Source organism: Sphaerodactylus townsendi, linkage group LG12 (assembly GCF_021028975.2).
Source record: "Sphaerodactylus townsendi isolate TG3544 linkage group LG12, MPM_Stown_v2.3, whole genome shotgun sequence".
NCBI lineage: Eukaryota > Metazoa > Chordata > Lepidosauria > Squamata > Sphaerodactylidae > Sphaerodactylus > Sphaerodactylus townsendi.
Genome location: NC_059436.1, coordinates 8,869,205 through 8,891,362, shown reverse-complemented (window position 1 = coordinate 8,891,362; position 22,158 = coordinate 8,869,205). Strand labels below are relative to the sequence as shown.

General features: G+C 42.8%; 1 protein-coding gene across 5 annotated transcripts in view; it reads right to left on the bottom strand.

The window, feature by feature from the left end:
• The window catches only part of CAMK2B (calcium/calmodulin dependent protein kinase II beta), a 198,676-nt gene that overhangs the window by 8,866 nt on the left and 167,652 nt on the right, over window positions 1–22,158 (bottom strand). For 2 of the 5 annotated variants that reach the window (XM_048512580.1, XM_048512582.1), the window contains 2 exons: window positions 18,283–18,327; window positions 11,915–11,963 (listed from right to left, as the gene is read on the bottom strand). In XM_048512580.1, the coding sequence (XP_048368537.1) occupies window positions 11,915–11,963; window positions 18,283–18,327 (94 nt within the window). Of the gene's footprint in view, window positions 1–2,377; window positions 2,507–2,973; window positions 3,103–4,505; window positions 4,635–5,488; window positions 5,618–6,308; window positions 6,438–6,804; window positions 6,913–11,914; window positions 11,964–18,282; window positions 18,328–22,158 lie in introns of all 5 variants that reach the window. The other 3 variants (XM_048512581.1, XM_048512583.1, XM_048512579.1) reach the window with 2 other exon arrangements.

Here is a 22,158-nt window from a genome sequence, read left to right as displayed (position 1 = left end):
GAGGGCAGCACGTATTTTCAGAGACTTCAAAACCAGGCCCTTTAGTTAAAGTGGGATAATCCTACAGCATCTAAAGGAGGCCAAAGGAGGATTTCTGGAGTTGTTTGTAATTCACACTGAGAAAGAAGTACATCCTTTGAACCAGGGGGGTGGCCAACCTATGGCGCTCCACAATTCCCACCAGCCCCTGCCAGCATGGCCAATTGGCTATGCTGGCAGGGGCTGATGGGAACTGTAGTCCATGAACATCTGGAGTGCCATAGGTTGGCCACCCCTGCCGAGTCTGTACTCTCAAGTGGAAGGTGGTTTCTTAGGTCTTGTCATCTGCCTTGTTATTTGCGCTCAGCAGCCCTTCTAGCACAACTTCATTCTTTATTTAGCAACATACGAGCCAGTTTATGAAGTAACAACACTGCGCCGAACCAAATGCAATGGGATTTCCCATCCCATAAAGCTTCCCACAGTTACAGATGAAATCATATAAGCTTTGGAAATAATCTATGAATGTGTACAAGAAACATGTGCCATGGAGTACTCTCTTTAACCCCAGCTCCTTCCCTTCCCATTTTTTCCCATTAATTTTCATCTGAGAAGAAGAATTGGTTTATACCCCACTTTTGATGTATCTTTAAGGAGACTCAAAGCAGCTGACAGTCACCACCTTCTCCACCCCAGATCATAGTCTACTGCTCATGAGGAAGAGCGGGGAATCAAATGCAGTTCTCCAGATTAGAGTCTGCCACCCTTAACCACGAACCACACTGGCTTTGTGTTCCACCAAGCTCTTGCTCTCCATATTCACTCCACATCCTATTCTACCCAGGCGTGTCCTCACAACCATTCAGATGAACTAGAATTATGAACTTTTTGAAAAGCACAAAAAGAGAGATCACACAATCCTTCAACAATGTTGATTAAGAGATAAACACGCCGTTCAAACAGGTTAAAGGATAACTGCTTTGTATGACATGACCTTAAATCTGCAAAACATTTTGACGGCCAATGAATGCAGGCATTACCCTGCTGCACGTCTTCCCCTGATAAGAGATTTTGTCTCCTAGGAAAAACAAACACTTTTCCCTTTATCTTTATTCTTACCTGAGAGTTTGCCAGGCATGCCTGCTTCCCTTTGAACTGAGTGCTCTTTGTGTGCCCTGCTCTAACACTAGTTACGTGGCATCTCAGCTCACATTCACTGGTGTCTCCCTCCCTGCAAAATGTGCCAACCTGTTATCCATCTCTGTAAATGTACACTGCTGCCAGGGAGTCCCAGTTTCTCTGGAGGAGAAAGAGAGTTCAGGGCAGGGAGAGAAAGAGACACACAGAGAGTGCACAACTTGCGACTCACCAGCTCCAGAGATGTTACTGAACTCCTCAGCCCCATCCCTGCCACTCAAAAAACACCGTTTCAATATTATTTCTCACTTATGCAAACTGAAAACCTTCGCTCCATTTTCTGTCGTCTGGGGCTGAATTTTTCAGGGTACACTTTCATCACTTATCATTTCTTTGCATTATTTTGGTCTATGAATGGTGTCACTTTAAAATTAAACAAATAACTTTGTTTTTCACAAGTATTTATATTTATTTAATAAATAAAATGAAACGTAACTTTGAAAAGAAACAAATGAATTAGAATTACCAGCAAAAATATGGGCAAAGGAGTGGAGGGGTTTATAACAACTTACAAAAGTGAAAAAAGGCACATTCACACACCTCTGAGGGGGAAAATCTCTTTTCCATTTCCCCTGCTGTTGCTACTGCTTGCCTTTTTTGAGCCTGATGCTCTTGGGGCACTTTACACACAGAATAATGTACTTTCAATCCACTTTCACAATTGTTTGCAAGTGGATTTTGCTATTCCGCACAGTAAAATCCAGCTGCAAAGTGCACCGAAAGTAGATTGTAAGTGCATTATTCTGCATGTGAGAAAGTGCCCTCAGAAATACAATGCATTCACTTCTGGCTGTGACATTTTGGTTAAGACCTAAATCTGCTTGATTTCACTCAAATCATGAATTTGGGCCCTGAAGCTAGTCACAGGGAAGGCTCACCAAGCAAATTTCTCAGGCAACCTAGGTCTCCCAGTTCCTCATCTGACACACTTAACCACAACACCACGCTAGCTCTCATATGTTGCTTCCCTCACATGATGACAACTTCTCACAGCTGGCTCACAATATGCAATGAAACCTGGATTAGCAGGAAGTAATACTACATTTGATGCACCCTCTGTTAGCTGGCATTCACACAAGCATTTGTCATGGTTCATGTGAAGACGTGCAGCAATACTTTTAAGCTGAGTAGTAAAGAGTTTGGAACTGAACTCTCTCCTGGACCTGAGAAGGGCTTAGCTGCAGGCCATGAGGCTACTTACGATCAGAAGGGAGAGGGTTTGCGATGAGTGGAAGAGGGAATAGCTGGTTGACAGCAGGTTGTGACCCATCAGCTTCTGGGGCTCCAGAGCCCCGCCTCACCATGCCTAGGACATCAGACAACTTGGCAGCTGGGATGAGACAGATGAGAGAAGGCATGGACCGAATAAAACAAAACAAAACAAATGGAAAACTAACAGACAGGAAAAGCAAATGCGAGAGTGAAAAGTAGGAATGCAAGGGAGAGAAAGGGATCAGATCAAGGGTGATAAACTGTTACGGTCTGGCAGACTTACCAACAAAACAGGTGAATCCACTCTGGTACTGACACTCAACCTGTTTCACCCAGTGCCTGTCATCTTAGAAAAGTTCCTCTAAACAGCCATTCCCTTTCCACAAAAAACTTTGGTTTATTTCTCTGGTGGGCAGCTCCATTTCAGTATACCTGTCCTAAATTTTGGAGGTTATCACCTGCTCTTTCCAAAGCCAAGTTCACATTTAGCAAAGGCCATGGTAGACAAATACAGAAAAAAACCCTGATCAGATTTCATACCCCATTGGATGTAAGGCAGAAATCCCAATGACAGCCACCACTTACGCTGGGGAGGAAGAGGGCTTGCAACAGCTGCAGGTGGGAAGGGCAAAGTGATGGAAGGTTTTGACTCTTCTCCTTCCGGAGGTCCAGAACCCTTCTTCACCATACCTAGTACATCCGACAATTTGGCAGCTGGGTTTGGGACAGACGAGAGGAGGGAAAGAAATAAGAAAACAAACAAAATGGCAAAAATCAGGGGGGGGAAATAAATGAAAAAGAGGACAGGAATAGGAACAGAGGGAAAAAAATCAGAGCCAAGAGTAGAATTAGGTGTTCGGAGGTGCTTTTGTATATGACACACTGGTTAATAGTTTAGGAAAATTGCTCCCGGGAACCTTTTGGCCAAGATAATGTCTGTATAGTTTAGGAAAACGACAACCAATATTCTTCCTAGGACAGTCTTTCACAGCAAAATGGCTTCTTTAGTTTTAAAAGTAGGTGAAATGTGAGAGATATTAGGTGATTGCATAATTAGGTGCTTGAGATCTGCTCTAGAAATAATGTTTCATCACATGGTAAAATATCTCCAGACTATAGATCTGGAGAAAGAGAAGTCACATTACTGACATGCCCTGTCCACAAGTTACAGTGAACACAAGCATAGTCAGTGGACAGCATACACTTGATTTTTTTGTGTACGTATCTTAAGGAATTCTTATCTGTCATTGTACATACAGCTCATCATGTGATTCAAAACCCACATTTATCCAGGTTCTGATTTCTGATTTCATTTGTAAAATGAATGCCCATTAGCTCTTGCTTACAACAGATGCAAGCAGGTATATGCAGGATGTACATGTATTCACTGTAAAATGTGAATATGGCTATAGGCTAATATAACAGGCTTTGAAAAGTGGCCTTCCCAGTATTGGTCAGCCACTTTAATCACCATGCCTTCGAAACTGCCTTCGAGTCACAGCTGAATTATGGCCACTTCTCAGGGCTTTCAAGGCAAGAGATGTTCACAGGTGGTTTGCCACTGCTTGCCTCTGAGTGGGCAGAGAGAATTCTGAGAGAGTTGTGACTGGCCAAAGGTCACACCGAAGCCTTCATGTGGAGTATTCACCATACTACCTTTTAAAATATGTACAAGGCTGTCTTTTACTGAATCAGAACACTGGGTACACCTAACTCACTACTGTCTTTGGCCCCTTCCACACATGTAGAATAATGCACATTCAATCCACTTTCACAATTGTACAAAAGTGGATGTTGCTATTCCGCACAGTAAAATCCAGCTTCAAAGTGCACTGACAGTGGATTGAAAGTGCATAATTCTGCCTGTGCAGAAAGGGCCCTTGCTAGGGTCCCAAACAGAAGAAAGTCTTTCCTAGTACTGGATATCCTTTAACCAGGAAAGGGATCACCTATGTTCAAAGTATGTGCTCTGCTACAAGCCAGAACAGACAACATCACTCATTCTGATTAAATGGACCTGTTATTTGCAGAGTCTTATTTGGGAGGAATAGATTAAACAACACAGGTTCCTCAGGGATGCATCAGTCCCATGTCCTCGGGAGGTAAGTGCTACTTACACTGGAAAGAAATAGGATTTGCCCCACTCGGGCACGGGCAGGGCAGGGGGACAGAAGGCTTTGGGAGTTCTGCATCTGGGAGCCCAGAGCCTTTTTTCACCATGCCTAATACATCGGATAGCTTGGCCGCTGGGAAGCAAGAAACAAAACAAGGAGGGAAGAGACAAATGAGAGAACAAAACAAGAGAGGAGAAATTAATAAATGACTAGGAGAAGATAGAAAATGGAATCAAAGGGGATTAGCCAACCTTGGGGATTCTTTAAGAACAGCCCTGTCCCTAGAGCTGTTTTGAGGACAACTTGCAGCTTTGAAAACTGAACTATCTACTGAAGTTGGGAGGGATCCATCTTTCCTTAAGAAAGGATTTATTTCCTTTTCTGTGGATTTGTGCATTGTGGATAACAAGAACTGGAGACTGGATCGCAGCTAGATTATTTTTTCACGTTCTAAACACTGGGATTGGAGTATTTGCATGTCCCAGAGGTCAGGAAGGTGATCCTGAAATTGTATCACTTTTCTCTGCAGCATGCAGAACGACTCAAACTTTTGGCATAGCTAATGTTTTCATTGCCTCGCAGCCCCTTTTGGCATACCACGGGTCGGAATTAACTGATGATGCAAAAGGTAAGAGCCATCTTACCTCTTCTGACCATCAAAAATAGCTATACCGGGGATCCATGGACCTGTGTGTACAAAAGTCACGTAGGATGGGAGGCTACAGCAAGGAGAGACATAGCAACTTGTCCTACATGAGAGGTCAGTGACTCCACATGGATCTCCAGGAGGTCAAGCATGCTCCTTTCCTATCAAACCTGATTCCATAATCCCTTAAACGATTATTCCCAACTTGAATTGTGTTCTCACGCAGCAAAGGAATGCCCTGTGGCAGTGAGTAAAGGCAGGGAGGTGGCTAAAAAGGATCTACGTAAGGCTCTTCAACAGCAGTTCCGCTTGGCAGTCCTTAGTGTTACACGCTACTTACACTGGAGAAGAAGAGTATTTGCAACAGCAGGAGGTGAGAATGGAAAGCTGCTGCAAGGTTTTGGTTCTTCCGTTTCCGGGGGTCCAGAACCCCTTTTCACCATGCCTAGTACATCAGACAGCTTGGCAGCTGGTTTAGAACAGATGAGAGGAGGAAGGATGAGAAAATAAACTTTTTACATGCAGGGAAGAAAAATACTAGAAAAAGATGGTCGAGAATGCAAGCGGGGAAAGAAAACATATGAAAGGCTTGGGGGATTCCTTTTAATATTATACAGGCACTCTTATCCTAAGAAGTCTGTTGTAAAGCATGCAGTTAATTTCTTTCTCCTAATATGTTAATCCAATGAAAAATATATATGGTTTGCAAGCTGCAACTAGCCCAGCAAGACGTTCTTTCTACATATTTAACTTTACGCTTTTGATGTGTGAGGACTCACTTGCTGTCAGATTTTTCTAGGGGAAATGCTACCTGGAAAAAGCTTCAACAAACTACGTCAGTTCACAGGTCGAACGCCACCTAAACTTCACCGAATCCAGTTACACTGAACACTCATCTTTAAATCTTTCCACTAAAAAAACCTGCAGGGTAAAAGTGTTATTAAACACCATAAGGTTTTTTTTCCATAGTGGAAATGCAATGCAGGCTTTAACAGGCTTCTGAAACACTTGCTGCATCTTTTCTAGCAAACAGCTGTCCTTGGGGAGAATTCCTTTGCTTTCAGGGAAGGAGACTGGAGAAGTGAGAGGCCCTCTGGGGCTCCATGCCACATTAACCATCCAGTGATGCAAACCCTGGTACTGACCTACTACTTACTTACATTGGGAAGGCAGAGGGTTTGCAACAGCTGGAGAGACACAGGCTGGAGTGGACGAAGGCTTTGACTCTACAGCATCTGGAAGCTCAGGTCCTTTTTTCACCATGCCTAAGATATCAGACAGTTTGGTGGCTGGGGTGAGACAGATGAGCATAGGGAGAGAGAGAGGAGAAAGCAAATGTAGTGGGGAAATGACAGGGTGAGCAGAGCTTGAGGGGTGGATCAGGAAACAGGAACATTAGATGAAAAGCATCCATTAAGTCCCATCTAATCTACTTTCACCCACGAAGCAATGCATGAATAGTGTTCTTATCTGTGCCTTTCTGCTTACTGACACTGGATCGATATTACACATTTATTAATTGCAGTCAACGTGTTCTTTCTGCAATCGTTCTTTAGAGCAGGCCAACATCATGTCTTAAAGGCACTTAGGACATTCACGGACTGATGTCGTCCACACTGGGCGGAACTGGAGGAAAACACAGATCTCGTGACTTACAAGCAGCAGCAGCAGATGGCATCGGTGAAGTTTGCAGACTGGGAGGAATATCAGGGGCATTTCCTGGATTCAACTGGCTTTTTACAAGCTCATTATCAGCGGTCTTCACTGGGGAGAATGGGTAAGAAATGGACAACAAAAGAAAACATAAAGAAAAGAACAGAGAAGAAAGGAAAGGGGTAACTTTGGCAGGAGGGGGAAAAAGGAATGGGAAAGTAGAATATACATCCAAGGAGAAAGGAAAAGGATGAAGCAACAGAACTGGAGGAGAAAATACACAGATGAGGCAGGACTCACTAAGGGTGGGTGGGTGAATGTTTGTAACTACAATGGTAAAACTTCAAGAATAACTACAAGAATAGCTATACATATATAGTGCTTTCCATAAGTACTTCACTATTACACTACAGCAAAAAAGTGCTTCTACTATCAAGCTACCTGTTATTTCAGTAACTACTCAATTTGAATGCTCCGAACATACCCGTGTGTGCTCTTGGGTGTGATAAAATTTGAAGGGAAGCAACAGTGATCAGTACCAACGCTGCAGGAGCTTACTGATATTACAAACTTAGTCAGCTTAGCAACAATAATACTACTTATCATAACACTATACTTGACCAGATTAAACCTAGTACAAGGGATGTATCACCCCTTTCCTGACAAATTTAATTTAACTTGAATTGCTTAACCTGAGAATGCACCAGCTATTGCTAGCCATCCTTTCTTAGGGGTTGTTTCAAGGGTCATGTGACAGCCCAACTCTCCCTTTCACTGTGTCATTTGTAACCTTGTTTGCTTCAGGCTAGCCACATTTGTCACTGTTGTTCACACCCTGCTTCTGAGTGCAGGATGCCAGTCAGTTGATACGCCCTTTGCTACTACGTTTGCTTCTTCTCACTAGCCTTTTCTCTTCAGTCCTTTCTTCTCAGCTCCAACTGAACTCCAACCCCAAAATGTATATAACCCCTGGTGCAGTATTCCAGCTTGGCTGTCCTTGGGCAGACATGGAGGTTCCGGCAGTACAGCTGCATGAGATATCCTCCTTCCTTGTACTGCTCCTGGAACATCCCTGCTAGCCTAGATGTCATCAACCAGACCTTGGGAGACGAGGAATCTGACATGGAGCTTGAAGCCACTGTAAACCATGAGCTGCAGGCAACAGAGCCTATTCTAAGCCCAGTACTTCCAGCCAAGGCAGAGCCAACCCCAAGCCCTTCCCTGCCATGTAATGAAGGCAGCAGCTAAGTGCTAAAAGGAGAAGTGCTTGCATTGCATCTAGGTACGGCAGAAGACTCTGCGAATGGAGGCATCTTCATCTGAGGAGGACCGAGTCCTTGCAAGATCCTAGCCTCATTAGCCAGGATCTCCTATATAAACCCTGTCTTGGGCTTGGTTCTGCCTGGGTACAAAGAGTGTGTTTCACTGGAAAGTATGCACCAGGTTCCATGCTGCATGCCTTGTACCTTCGTGCCTAGCCTGAACTCCATAACTTTGCACCTCCTACACCAAACCACACCTAACTTGGACGTTATCATCAGGAGGGTCTCCTGAAAAATCCCTGAAATTTTGGTGCTGCTAGCTAGCCCAAAAACTGCGCCCCCTGCAGGCTGAAAACTAGGACTTGAACTCTAGGACTTGCTTGACCCTAGACTGTCTGACTGTACATTTGCTTGCTGTCTGCCTTGACCTTGACCTGTCTGACTTGCCATAGCTGACACCTGCCTGCAGCACACTTAGTAACCTTTAGCTCAAACAAGCCTTAGTTTACTGCTCCTCAGTCCATTATTTCTAGAACTGCACCTGCTCCCAGTTTGGGGCTGGAAGCAGCAGGAGTCTTCTTGAAAACACAAAGCTGCACCAGCTTGCAGATAACTTTTTCCAGATAGGGAGCTGGAAGCATTTCCGCAGGCTGTACCCAAAAATGTGTGACACGTCCAAAATAAGGTAACACTCTCCAGTCATGGGAGTATTTCTCAGGATCCAGAAGTGCACGGTAACAATCTCAAAAGGATGTACTTCGACCCAGCATGTGATTTATGTGCAAGGAGGAAAGCCCACTCACTCAAGAATACCATCATGAACTCAAAAGGATCAAAATCAACCTTCTTTTTGCTGCCTGGACAAAACAACTGGAAGCAACAACTGGAAACAACTGGACAAAACAACTGGAACACCCAAGCTTACTCTCTTTAGTTGATTCTGTTAAATTAAATGCACAGTAACAAAGAACATTTGCGTGAAAATTTGCTCTACCTCCCAGGGCCAAGTCAGTATCGTGTGCCTTTCCCAAGCAATCAAATCACAAAATCTGAGGGAACTGAACCAGCTTCCATTGAAATATTGCAAGGGATCTGAGACACACATCTCCGAATTCATAGTGTTTCACTGGTCGCCCATGTTGTTGCTTCAAACACAGATTAGAGTGGGATATTGTGTGGTTTCCGGGCTGTATGGCTGTGCTCTAGAAGCATTTTCTCGTGATGTTTCGCCTGCATCTGTGACTGGCATCTTCAGAGGATCATTAGATCGATTGTGTAAGTTTGGTCCTGTTTGCTCTACAACAGAAAGACCAGGGTTTCTCTCTCATAGTTTCTGAACCCAAGAGACATTGCCTAAATATTTTGCAGTTTACTGAACAACATGAGAGCTGGGAATGCTTACTGTAAAAAAAAAATGGAAACTGAGTTTTGCTTTTTGCAGTGCAAAAAGAACACTTGCTGGCCTGTGCCTGCATTAAGAAACACTTTCCTCCTTTGATTTACAACTTGAGAAGGCTTAAAATTATTACTTAAGAGAGAAACAGGGGGGAGGGTATTTTTGCAGCAGGTGAAATCTGCAAACAGAAAAGAAAGCAAGAAGTTGCAAGTTCTCTAAACCACTGGGTTTTGTACCATTTGTCTTGCTGTAGGAGCAATTGCTATGTAAATCCAAGCCATGAAAACAACTGGAGTGATGCATCTCTTGGCTAAAACCACAACTTCACAACGCATTTGTATATTTAGAATAAGTATTTTACAGCCCCTGCAACCTCCTCCTCCTTTTTGTTATTAGCATAGCTGTGTCCAAACTGTGCAAGCAGTAATAAAACAGGTTAGCACCTGTGTATTGCCAACAGAGGGCAGGGTACTCCACACAACCTGCACATCCTGAAAATCCCTCCCCTTTTCTTATCGCTACCGTTGACGTTTTCATCTCTTTCAAAGGCATTTGGGTGGTGGACCTCAATACTGAAAAGATCTCCCCCTTCTGAAGGAAATCAAGAGAAGGTACCTTAGTGACGATATTTCTGTAAGAAATGCTGAATTATCTATTCCAGAAGGAAGGGAATTGTACAGGTAATGCTTCAAAACGAACCACAGTGAGTTCAGTGGTCTAAGTAATGTGCAAATAAACATGGAAAGGAGATTCCTAATTATCTCTGTTCTTGAATAGCACTCTTGAGAAGAGCGCCTGCAGTCTGTTCTGGCCTCTTATCTGATTTTTCCCGGTGAAGATTATATGGTTCGGGATTATATGGTTTTATTGACTCTGTTGTTATTTTTTAAATCCCTGTTCTAAGCCAGTGGGAATCATTTTTAGGAGAAAAGTAGGATACATTTTTTTTTAAAAAAAGACTGCTATGGTCCATTAGACTATCAGAGATACATATCAGTGGTTTTCCTAACTTGCATGATACCTCTTTTACTTTTCTTCTTTTTCTGCCTAATCTTGGGCTAATGATAAGAGCTATGAGGTTCTACTAATACTGATGTCACTTAGCATTTATCATACAAACAGCACTACATATATTTACGAAGAGCAGAACTTTTTCATTTTTATTCCAGTCTCAAATGCTGAACATCTTTTTTCTGACTGGTAAATAACAAATTTAACGGCTGAAAATAGAAACTGCCAACACTATGCTGAATAAAAATTATGTGGACTTAAAAATACTAAATGTAACTTGCACAAAAATTTCTGTAATTTAATGAGCATGATTTCCCTGGTAATCCTGAAAGAGAAAATATGAGCCCTCATCCACTAAAGATCGTATGCAATTTTTCCATACAGGAGATCAGAAAAGTAAGAAAAAGCCATCCATCATCCTTGGAGTTTTCCATTCCACACCCCACTCAATTTCAGATCTCAAATATTTTGTTTTGTTTTTACAAGAAGAAAAAGAAGTAGAAGAGATTGGATTTATATCCCCTGCTATTTCTCTCCTGTAAGGAGAGAGGCTTACAATCTCCTTTCCCTTCTCCTTTCCCAATCTCAAAGAGGCTTACAATCTCCTTTCCCTTCTTGCCGCCCCCACCCCCAAACCCCCTCAATACTCTGTTTGGGCTCAGAGGGACTAACAATATTTTAGATAATCAATACAAACCAATGTGAAACTATAAAAACCCAAATTTAACAATAGATCTAAACATTTAAAAGATAGCTTCCTCAATGTTCCATGCTGAAGATATACTTCTAGAAACCCAAACAAGTCATTTTCTCTCAAAAACATTTGCCTCATGCTGAGACAAAGGAATGCCACATATAATTCAGTACTGTGTTCACTTGAACTGGCAATAGGTTTTCAGATAGAGGCGTCACCTAATTGTGGTCCCTGACAATATTTAACTGGTATGGAACCGATTGTCCGGCTTGTGCTCTTCAGTGAAGCTATAGGTCCCTTCCCTTGGATGTGCTCACTACTGAAGAGCTGGAGATATGCGGGGAGAGGAGAAAACCAATGAAACCCAGTAACGAGAAACAGAAGATAGAAATTATTTGTCCTTAGAGAATAAAGCAACCTGGATTCCTTTTCAACTGAAGGCTTTTTAAGGATTAATTCTCGCCAACCGAGTACTTAGCCCTGTCCTCCATCCCACAGGATATCAATCAAACACCATGTGGTGCCATTTGGCTTTAAATGGCTATGAACTCCTCTCTCTGCAAACCAAACTCGTCACTTTCTCTTGTGATTCTTCACAGAAGTCCTCCAATCCCCTCTTTCTGCCAATTTCCCCCAACAGCTATTTTTTGTAGCTTCCAAGGATCTGTTTATGGTTAAAACACACAAACCAGCAGAAGGTTGCCAGCTTTCTAATTCGCAAAATGTTGACCAGTCCCTCGAGACTATTACCTTTCGTGTCCTCATCCTCTATGGTGGTGTTTGTGCTGTCAGAGGATTCCTGTGGAAACAGGGATGGAAGAAGGAGAAGGAAAACATTAGCAGCTCCACTTAGAAGTAAAATGCCTGAGGAGAAGTTGACAGCGAACAACTAACACTTGCATTCAAAGCAAGGGCCTTGGGGAATGTAAAAAGGAACTAGGGGGTTTAGCCCCTTTCTCAAGCCTCTTATCTACCAGAGGAAAAAAGAAAACAATGGTAGAGCCATACATTTTTATCCTTTTCTCTCGCCTCTAAGATGGACACTTCTCATGCCAGACTCAAACATGTAATAGGATCAGTATAAGCCTTCAGCATTACCACAGCCCTAGTTTTTCTCTCTCCTGTGGCCCCTCAGGACACACTAGAAGTCCTTTAAACCACATCTAATCTGTCTCTTCACTTTAAATGGATTCTTTAAAGTTTTCATTCCCTCGTATGTGGAAAACCCCTAGTGCAAAGCCTAGAAAACTGAAAAGATGGTTCACCTTGATTATATACGAAATATACAGTAAATATGTACCGCCCTTCAGCTTTCTTCACTTCCAAGTTAAGTCGCAAAGTGGGGGCCCGCAGATCTCACTTGCAGATGGTCTTTGGAGGTGAAATATCTCACTGTAAGTGAGATCTGCCAATTCCCAATTGGATAATGCAACATAAGCGGGGAAAGTAAAAACGTGATGCCTAATTTTGTAAGAAAAAGGTATATCAAGGTGTAAGCAAAAGAGAACATGCGGCAACAATTTTAAAAAACAATTAAAAAAAGAGGTGACCCAACCATCCAGGGAAATGCTCCAAGAAGTAGTGTTAAGAATCTCTTGCCTGTATGCAGCCCTTCTCAAGTTTTGGATCTGTAGCCGTTTTAAGTTAGGGGTTCCCATCTGTGTTTCCAGTTGTGGGCAGTGGTGGGATTCAAATAATTTAACAACCAGTTCTGGTTGAGCGGGGGGGGGGGGGGGACAGCAGCCGGCAGCGGCAGCAAGCCGTGGGCCCACCAGCTGTTGCCCCCCGCCCCAACTTTCATCAGCAGTGGCCCTGCTGCTGCCCTGCTGTCACCTCCCCTGGCTGCTGGAGGTTGTGAGGCAGCAGGGCCACCACCGATAGAGGTTGAACTGGGGGAAGCGGCAGCAGCCAGCAAGCTGTGGGCCCACCGGTTGCTGCGCCCCCCTGGCTGCTGCGGCCCCCCCAGATCAAATGGGCTGCGGGAGAGGGCCAAGGACAAAAAATTAGCTACCGGTTCTACCGAGCCAGTGCAAACCGGCTAAATCCCACCACTGGCTGTAGGGTATGTTAATTCTCAAATCCTCCAAAATCATACAGGAATATGCTACAGGCACATAATGAGCATGTTTTTGGAGACTCTGGGAGCATATTCTCTCCTCGTTTAAGGAAAGCCAAGTCAGGTTCTTCTTCAGAGTGAACAGAAAAACCCACAGCAACTTGCCAGAATGCAGGCAACTGCTTATATAGCCCAGTCCTTTCGGATTACCTAAGTAACTGGGACAGACTTCCTGCTGCAGTAATAAATCACAGCTGAAGGTAGATGAGCAAAACACATAGAGAGCTAAAACAGTAGGATATCTTCTCAGCATCTGCCTTCATGTTGAAATCTTTTGGAAAAACAATCCCATGTTTTCCTTAAAATGCAAGGGGGTGGGGTAAGAGAACTCGCAGGGAATCAGTGGATGGAGGAGACAGCTTAACCTTTCCCCATCTGATTCTCCCTTGCTAATGCTCCCAGGCAGTCCCCATCCACACTAGGTTCCGAAACCATTTATTAAGTACCCTCCCTGCCTTTTGCAATAATCTTTCACAAAGTCTCCCTCCGGCTTCTTATTTCCACCCTTCTTTTTAAGTATTATTCATCAGTACTTTGGGCAAACGCTTTTTATCAGCACTTCAAGCAAAACTGGGCCAGGTCAACCCGTCTCCCCCCATACAGAAAATATTCTGCCAAGCATTTTCCCAGAATAAGTCTTGCATGACCTTGTGGTTATCTATGTGAAGCAACAGATAATAGCAAAGCAGCAGTAAATTAGACAATCTATTATGTGGCTTATCCAGCAATTAGAAATAAAAAAGGCTAATGGTTACAATAGCACTTTTAACCTTGGGTGTTTTTGGTACTTCCATCAAGAACAGCCCACTTTTTAAACGAGCCACAGCGTGCTGAAAGCGTTGTGCATTCAACTTCTGGGAACCCCACGGCTGCTGCCATGTTTAGCGGGTCCATCATTAGCCTATCAAAAGCGGAAATATCTGAGAGGGTCAGAAGTCATTTTATGGTGACTGTGGATGTGGTGCCAAATTGCACTGGGGGGGGGGGCAAAAGGTAGGTAATGAGAAAGAAGGGGGCAAATCTTGGTTCTGGGTGTAAGAAATCACAGATATGGGGATGTTACTGGGGGAACATGAAGAGTACCAAGCAAATGCCCTTTCCATGGTAATCCTCGGCACAGAATTGGCCCTGATCGTCATGTCAACTGACACAGGCATCTGTGAAAACCGAAAGGGCAAGGAAGAATGGTCTTCTGTGTAGGAGCAGGAATTAGATTTGCTGACTGAAGTACAGTTACTATATCTGGATGATTACTGCATTCTGGTAACTTCAGTAGAGTATGCTTTTCTCTGATAAACTGCGCCCTTTGAAGATAGCATTTAGTGAGGTAGAGGTCTGGTTGGTGGTGCCACTTGGAATTAACAGTGCAAACATGCTTCATCCCCAGCCAGCCATATTTTAACCCTTAAGTGGTAAGAACATTGTGAAGGAGTCTGAACTCATGACCCAGAAAGGAAATGCCCAGAGCTATTAAAATTCACCAAGCTTACAAATGAAAGCAATTTGTGCAAGGATGCAGCCAGCTCTGAAGGAATATGTTGTCACCGTTATCCAAGGAAGACACAGTTTATTGTCACAAATTTTGTTTCACAGAGAAACACTTGGAAACATTGCTACATGCCTTGAATTGTCTTGATTATGTGGGGAGTCTAACTGACTCTGTCCATATGTGTAATACTGGCACAAGACACATATATATAATTTCTAGCTTGCATACAGGAACAGCCCCGATCACAACCAGACTGACTAGTGAGCAAAGATTTCCCATCCAAACCAGCTCCAAAGTGCTAAAGGTTTTATCCCACACAAACCCTCTTGCAATCAGGAAGTTGTTACTCTCTGAGCTGCTCAAAAAACCATTCCCAAGATTTCAGAAACCGAACAAATGTGAGAATCTCTAGAGTCTGCAGAGAAAATCTTGTGTCTCAAAGGGCCTGTAAGTCACAAATTACTTGATATGCATTTCCCAAGCCTTCAGAACTATTTTACCCCTGCTAAGCCTCTGTTATTTTCATTCCCCCAACCAGAACTAACTACCCATCCCATAGATACATCCAGTGCACATATCCTGATGCTACATGTGAAATTCTCTTGATTTGCTAGCAATTCCACATTAACATTAAAACAGGAATACAGCAGGACACCTGATCCTATCCAAAGCTCAATATAGGTAATCCTCAAAATAAAGCTGAAGTCTCCCCATCCTGCAATTCAGTCTGGATCAACTGGTCTACTGTATCAGTTGGTGCGCTGTCAAAAGGCATTCCACTCAAGTCTTGCCTGGTAGGGTATGAAGGGACCACCTAACCTCAGAATCTCTCCTTTCCTAGACTGTCCTGTGTTTATTTCAGTCAATGGGCCCTGGGTCCTGCTCCAGTGTGAGATTCACTGTATTACATATATGCAGCTATAGGGTGAAATAGGGTAGCAAGAAAGTTTTGTGTATGGTTTAGTTCATTCTACTAAATTTGTTACCCTCCTGCTGTGGTTGGATTTCCCTCCCCCAAACCAACAAATCTACAAGCAATTTCAATATGTCCACAGCATTTGCCTTTCTTCAGACTTCTTTCAGGATTACAGATCCCAAATTTCACATGATGATCTGTAACATTTCTAAGAAAGACTCTGAGGGACATCTAATCTTTTATTAGGTAGTAATAACTATTGTATGTAAGTTACATGGTTGGACAAGTTGATTACCAAAACTATACCCACTTGAAAATCTTTGCAAAAATCATCTATTGGACAAAGCTCTGATTTTGTGCTGAAGTATGTTCTGAAACTAAATTCTTATTATTTTATTTCTTTTTTTATTAAAAAACCCTCTCTTTCACATAAATTGAGAAAGTAACAGGTTTTGTCTCCCAAGAGCTTCACCTATTGTTGCTCTGTTGTCCACATGAAGGTCAAAATAATTTCTGCAATAGTTCAGGCACAAAAAGATTTTAGGTTGCACCTCCATCGTTTTTACATTATGTAATAATAGGGTCTTAATCCTTCCTCCCAAATGAATAAGCTTTTGCTTATTAGAATTGCACAGCTTTTTTTTAAGCTGGCACATAGGTGGCTGGTGGATCCGGCTTGCTTATAGCGCCACAGATTAAGGGGGAGGGTGAAGATTTAGATTCAGATTGTTTTATGGTACTTTAATCTTCCTTAATTCAAATTAGTGGAAAACACTGAAGCTGCTGCAAATCCCAACAGGTGCCTTCTGTTAAAAATCATATTTTCGGGATCTTCAATGAGTTGATAAAAACAGAATAGGCAGATTGGAATTGCAGAGTGGGACAGATGGAGAATCTCAGGAACAATGAGCATGCTCAGTTCTCATCGGGCCATTTTCCTCTTTTTGCTTCTTTAATTTACAAACTACTATTTTCCCACATATCTGGGGAGCCTCCAAGTGTTTAAAAGCGCCTACCCTTACTTTGTCTGTGGGTGGCCCTGTTTTGCTGCCTGCACAATAAGTATTTCCTTCTGCTTTTAGAAGGAATGATTTCACTTTATATTCTGTCGACGGCTGGAATCCGATTAAAGCTTTTATTTCAGGGATATGTATGAAGCTTAGAAACTGAGGACGGTCCCCCTCTCTTGGTGAAAGCCGTGTCCTCAAATGTGGCGGAACGTCAAAGCGCTGGGTGCCTGGTCAGCATACAAAGCAAAATGGCAAGAGTTGACATACTGGCAAAAGAGGATGTCTTGCTTCCTCTCTAAGCTGACCCAGAACAAAAAATTGAAGGAACTCATTTGGGATTCAGCAGAGGGCTTCTCCTATTCCCATAACCAAACACAACTTTGTTTTCTAACATCCACACACATTCACTTATTTTTCAAAACAAAAGAAGCATACCTGCATTGTTAAGTTTCTTTAATAGTAATCTAAAAACAGGAAATATTGTTTCCGAAAGGAATTTGGGGCAGGGGGGGAGAGAACTACCATCTCTGTAGGGATTCTTTTTCTTTTTCTGCTTGTTTTTTATGTAGCCCAAGTGTCTTCCACACCAGACTTTTGTCATCTTCCCCAAGCTCCATTTAATGGCAATGCCAGATGTACTGAGTGAATGGGCTTGACAAGGAAGCATTAAAAAAAATTAAATCCCTGCAGCAGAGAATGGGTAAGAAATGCAGGTTTGGGTGGAGGTGAGGGCTGTGTCCAAGCAATGAATGAATGTGGCATGGAGTCTATATGTTAGTCCTCAGCCAATCCGAGCTCTTGAATTGGTCTTTTTGGTCTGCGTGGCTGCGTTCTTTCACTTTGCAAATGAAGGAGCTCAGTATAGCTGCCCTCTAATGTAGCTCCTCTGGGGTCAGAGTAAAGGCTTTCCTCCCCATCCTGTCATTCAGAACAAAATGCCCGGAGGCGAAGATCAACTCCATCTCCTGCCTAGTGCACATCCTTTCAGACAGGCACATGTTTTGAAACCAACAATCATTTCCTCATGTTTCTTTTGCCTATAACCTAGGGCCTCTTTGTGGGGCAGAAGCAATGTGTATGGAACACACACCAGGCAAGGGGCCAGTAAATCCCCCTCTCTCCCCAAAGAGGCCGAATCTTTATGATTCCCCAATAACGTCAGCGTCTTGTAGACCACAATCGTCCCATCTTCAGTTGCACTACTTGATTTTACAATGATGTGTGTGAAGGGAAAGGGGAGCTGCATCTGGAAATGGGCCTCCCAGAGAATCAACTTCTTCATCATAAACATGTAGTAAAGTCCAGGAAGAATAAGCCCCGTAGAAAGGCTCCATGAGGCAGCTGCAATTCAGTTTCAGCTGGAGTAGACAATCTCCATAATAGGCATCCGCCACAGTAGATGAGTTGACCGAATTCTATGTTGCATATGGTTTCAGACATACTGAAACAGACAAGAGGTGTACAACCTGAGCCTACGGTCTGTCCCCAGAGGTGCAATTACACAGCTGCGCAATGAGCAGAAAAGTCAATCTTTATCCAAGATCACAAAAGGGCAAACTGAGGAGAAGGAAAGACAGGCAGCAGTACCTTAATGCCGTCCACTGGGTTATGGATAACGGTGGTTTGAGGTTCCTACAGAGGAAGGAAGAATGAACCAAAGGAGAATAAAAAGAAGAGGAGGAAGAAATGAAAGAGATCAAAAGAAAAAGGTGATAATTGGAAGGGGGAGGGAAATGGAGCAGGAAGTGGTGATAAAAATGTGAAGGAAGGAAAAGAGGATGAAGAAAGAAAGACCAAGACCCACATAAGAGCAGGGAGGGGGACAGAATGGAAGGGAAAAAAGCAAAAGGCAATTAGTTTAGCAAAAGGCAAATGATTAACAAACAGAAAGTGGCAGAATAAATCAGGAAGAGAAGAATCAAAACTGGTTTTCCATGAATGAAACCAAAATCATATTCAACTTCCATGACAAGATCATTGTGAGCCCCTTGGAAATGGAGAGCATAAGCTGAAATCTATGTTCAGCCCGTCCGCAAACCAAAGAAACCTTTGTGACAAGGAGAATGGGAGGGTAAGAGAAAATGGCAGGAATGAGTTCCCCATGAAGATGTGGCCAATCCATACCTGGGTTAACATCCCCAAACAGGATCCACCTGAGATTAAACAGGGAAGAAAAAGGAAAGCAAGAGACAGAAGTTCCTTGGATCATATCCCCTGGTCTTGCTGCATGGTGCCATTTGATTTAAAGACAGACTTTAGTTATTAAAGGTGTTTTGTAGGAGTGTCATCCATTATTGTCCTATGAAGTGCTTTTGATCCACAGATGCTCAGAACAGAGGGACTTATGGGCTAAAGAGTGTGCTCTTCAGGAGTTCAACTAAATCACTCTAGGGCATGCTAACTAAGGGTCACAATGGTTGAGTACTTACCCTCTGAATCAATATAGCGGAATTACCATGCTCTGAGAAGCTGAGACTTTAAGATGTACTCACCAGGAAATGGACTGAGAAGACATTCACAGAAAATCCATTATATCCGTACTGGCAGGGCTGCTGAGAGCCCCCATGCCTCCCCCAAACCTAGAGCTTTCTCAAGGTCCTCCACAAGCATACATCATGCAGACAAAATTCAAACATATTAAAATAAACCACATTATTTGCTCAGTTTAATGGGGCTCCCAGAGTGACTAGGGTTCCTGACCTCCTAGCTCCACCAACAGCCTTTCTTATTGCCTCCTTGGCATGGTGGTAGCTAGGTTGAGAAAGTTCCAAAGAACTGTGACGAGCCCAAGGTTACCCTGCAGGAATGCAGAAGTGAGGAAACAAATCTGGTTGACCAGATTAGAGTCTACCTGCTCTAAACCACTATACTATGCTGGTTCTTGTAATCAGTAGTAGGCCAAAACAGAGATAGATGAAATTTTGCAAATTATCTTGATTCCCAGATTTGTGGATACTCAATGCAAAGAAACAACCCTGGGTTTTACCTCCCCACCTCCAAGCTAGCTTGTACTACAGAGGGGATTTCAAGTATTATCATGGAAAAGAGCAAGTAAGACTCAAGTTCCTTGCTTGTGTTAAAAGTGAAAGAAGCTCCAGCCCACTGCTTATGCAAGTTGGGTGTACTACATTGGCCCGTCTAGCAGAACAGGGCTTGAATGATTGGTTCACACAAAAAGGCTGGCCTCTTCACAAATGCATAATCCATTGCTATGGTAACTGGCATTACCTATTCTGGAAGCAAGTCAGGGCTGGCACTGAAAACAAAATGTCCTGATTGGCTTTGTGAAGAATTAAACAAGGCCACTGACGGAAAGCCGTTTTTCATCTGAAAGGGTGGAAATTGGGTGGTTGGTTGGGAATATCTGCCATGAATGAAAGGGAGTGAATGAACACAGATTTCTTTCCAAGTCTAGAAGTTGCTTTTTTTGGCCTTGGTGGCACATGTTGAATTGGAGCATTCACGGGCTACTTCCTAATATTTAATGCACCACAAGGGGCTCTAGCCATTGAAGATACTGAGAGATTTGCTTCGGCCTTCAGCAGAGCCAAGGTTTCTCTCAGAGGACAATTGGTGAATTGAACTAGAATAGACTTCCATTTTACATAATCAAAAGCACAGTTTTCAAGCCGCTTTCTCTGGAGAAGTAATATTTTATCTGGCACTGCCAGAGAAGTATTCTTTCTTTGTGTCAAAATAACTTGCCATTCTGTCCCAAACTCACACCAACTTTTAGAACACTGCAGACTGAGGAACAGAACTTCCACTACACTTCAATTGGCTTCATGTTATTGATTTTTTAAAAAATCGGGCATATATTGGAGGGATGTGTATCAGGGCCAGCTCTCCTCCCAATTAGGCTACTGGAATGGTGTGCCAAGTGCTGTGAAAATCACAGTTTTAAACATAACAAAGATTTCAAAATGCCTCTTCCAAAGAGATAAAAGCCATCAAGTGGAGCGTGATTGCAATGAATTAAGTTATTCACCACTTCGGCTAGCACAATGCCTCCTTAAATTCAGAAAACTAGTAAGGAAGCTGCCAAGGAAAAATGAGCTTTATGAACTGGAGAGGGTCATTGTCTAATACATAATGGCTGAGCTGTCCACTCTGTACCCCAAGGATGCTGCCTGGGAACATTATTTCTGTTCTTAAGGACAAATTCACAAGTTCATTTTTTTTCCACACAGCGAATATTCATTTTATGTTACATCATTGCCCTGACATGTGTATCATTCCCCATTGTCTTAAAGACTCAAATCCAGACGCTGGTTTTGTGTAAAGCTCAAAACAGCTTGAGAACAACACTCTGCCTCTTCTTCAATGTCCCATTATGACCATGAGATGCTCTCTCAGTGAAACCTTTATGCCACATTCTAGGTGGAATGGAATACCAAGCAGCATTTCCCAGGGGATGGTCACCCAGTTATGAAACCCTGGAGACTCATCAAGCTCCAAGCCAGGACACTTTTCAGAAGCACTGCAAGGATGATTGGGATGATTGTCAGCTGGAAGAAAAGGGGGAAATTTTGCAGACTGGGACCTTTAATGATATTTTATTTTAATGGGATTTCTAGGTGCCGCAAGCCTTTGGAATGAGATCCATGTAAACCAATTGAAAGATCTGAGTTTTGTGAATGTTCCAACAGGTACCAACATGACAAGTTAGTACCTTATAAATAAACCAGTCTCTCTGAGGATACTTTCAGAGAGTAGCTGTGGGGTTCTGTAGTACAGCAGCTAGATTCGAGTTCAGTAGTACTATAGAGTCCAACGACATCTTTGGGGTATAAGCTTTTCGGAGTCAAAGTTCCCTTGTATCTGATAAAGGAAAAGCTTATACCTTGAAAGTCTTGTTGGTCTTTATGGTGCTACTAGGCTTGAATCTGCCAGTTTCTCTGAGATTTCACATGGTACAGGAAAAAATAATTTAGGTGTACTTATTCTTAAGTCAGTTCACCAAATCAACCATCATCCATCTTCTCTACCCTTCAAAGCAATTTATGACAATAATTTAGCTCTACTTTGTACTGTTTGGGGTCAAATTATAACTTCAGGGCTGACTATGCAAAGAATGTACAACTGTTGCAATCTACAGGTTTTCCTCTTTGAAGCAAAGTGGAAGCCCTAGACAGGCAAATTCTGGAAATTCTTACCAGTTCCTTTAAAAACAAATGCACTATCTATTTGCCTGAGCACTTACCTTTTATGGTCTGGATGCAATAGGACATCCTGTATGCAGTAGGATGCAGTAGGACATCCTGGATGCAGTAGGACAGGCTGTCATGCATTAATTTATTTTAAGCATGCTTACCTGATAGAAAAAGACTAGCAAAGAACCTCAAAATGGAACATCTTGGTGGAACGTTATGTAGTTTAAATGAAGAAGGCTATTTGGGGCACCTCAACGTTCGCTACAATTCTGGTGCGGCCCATTCCACAGCAATGCATTTTAAGGAAAAA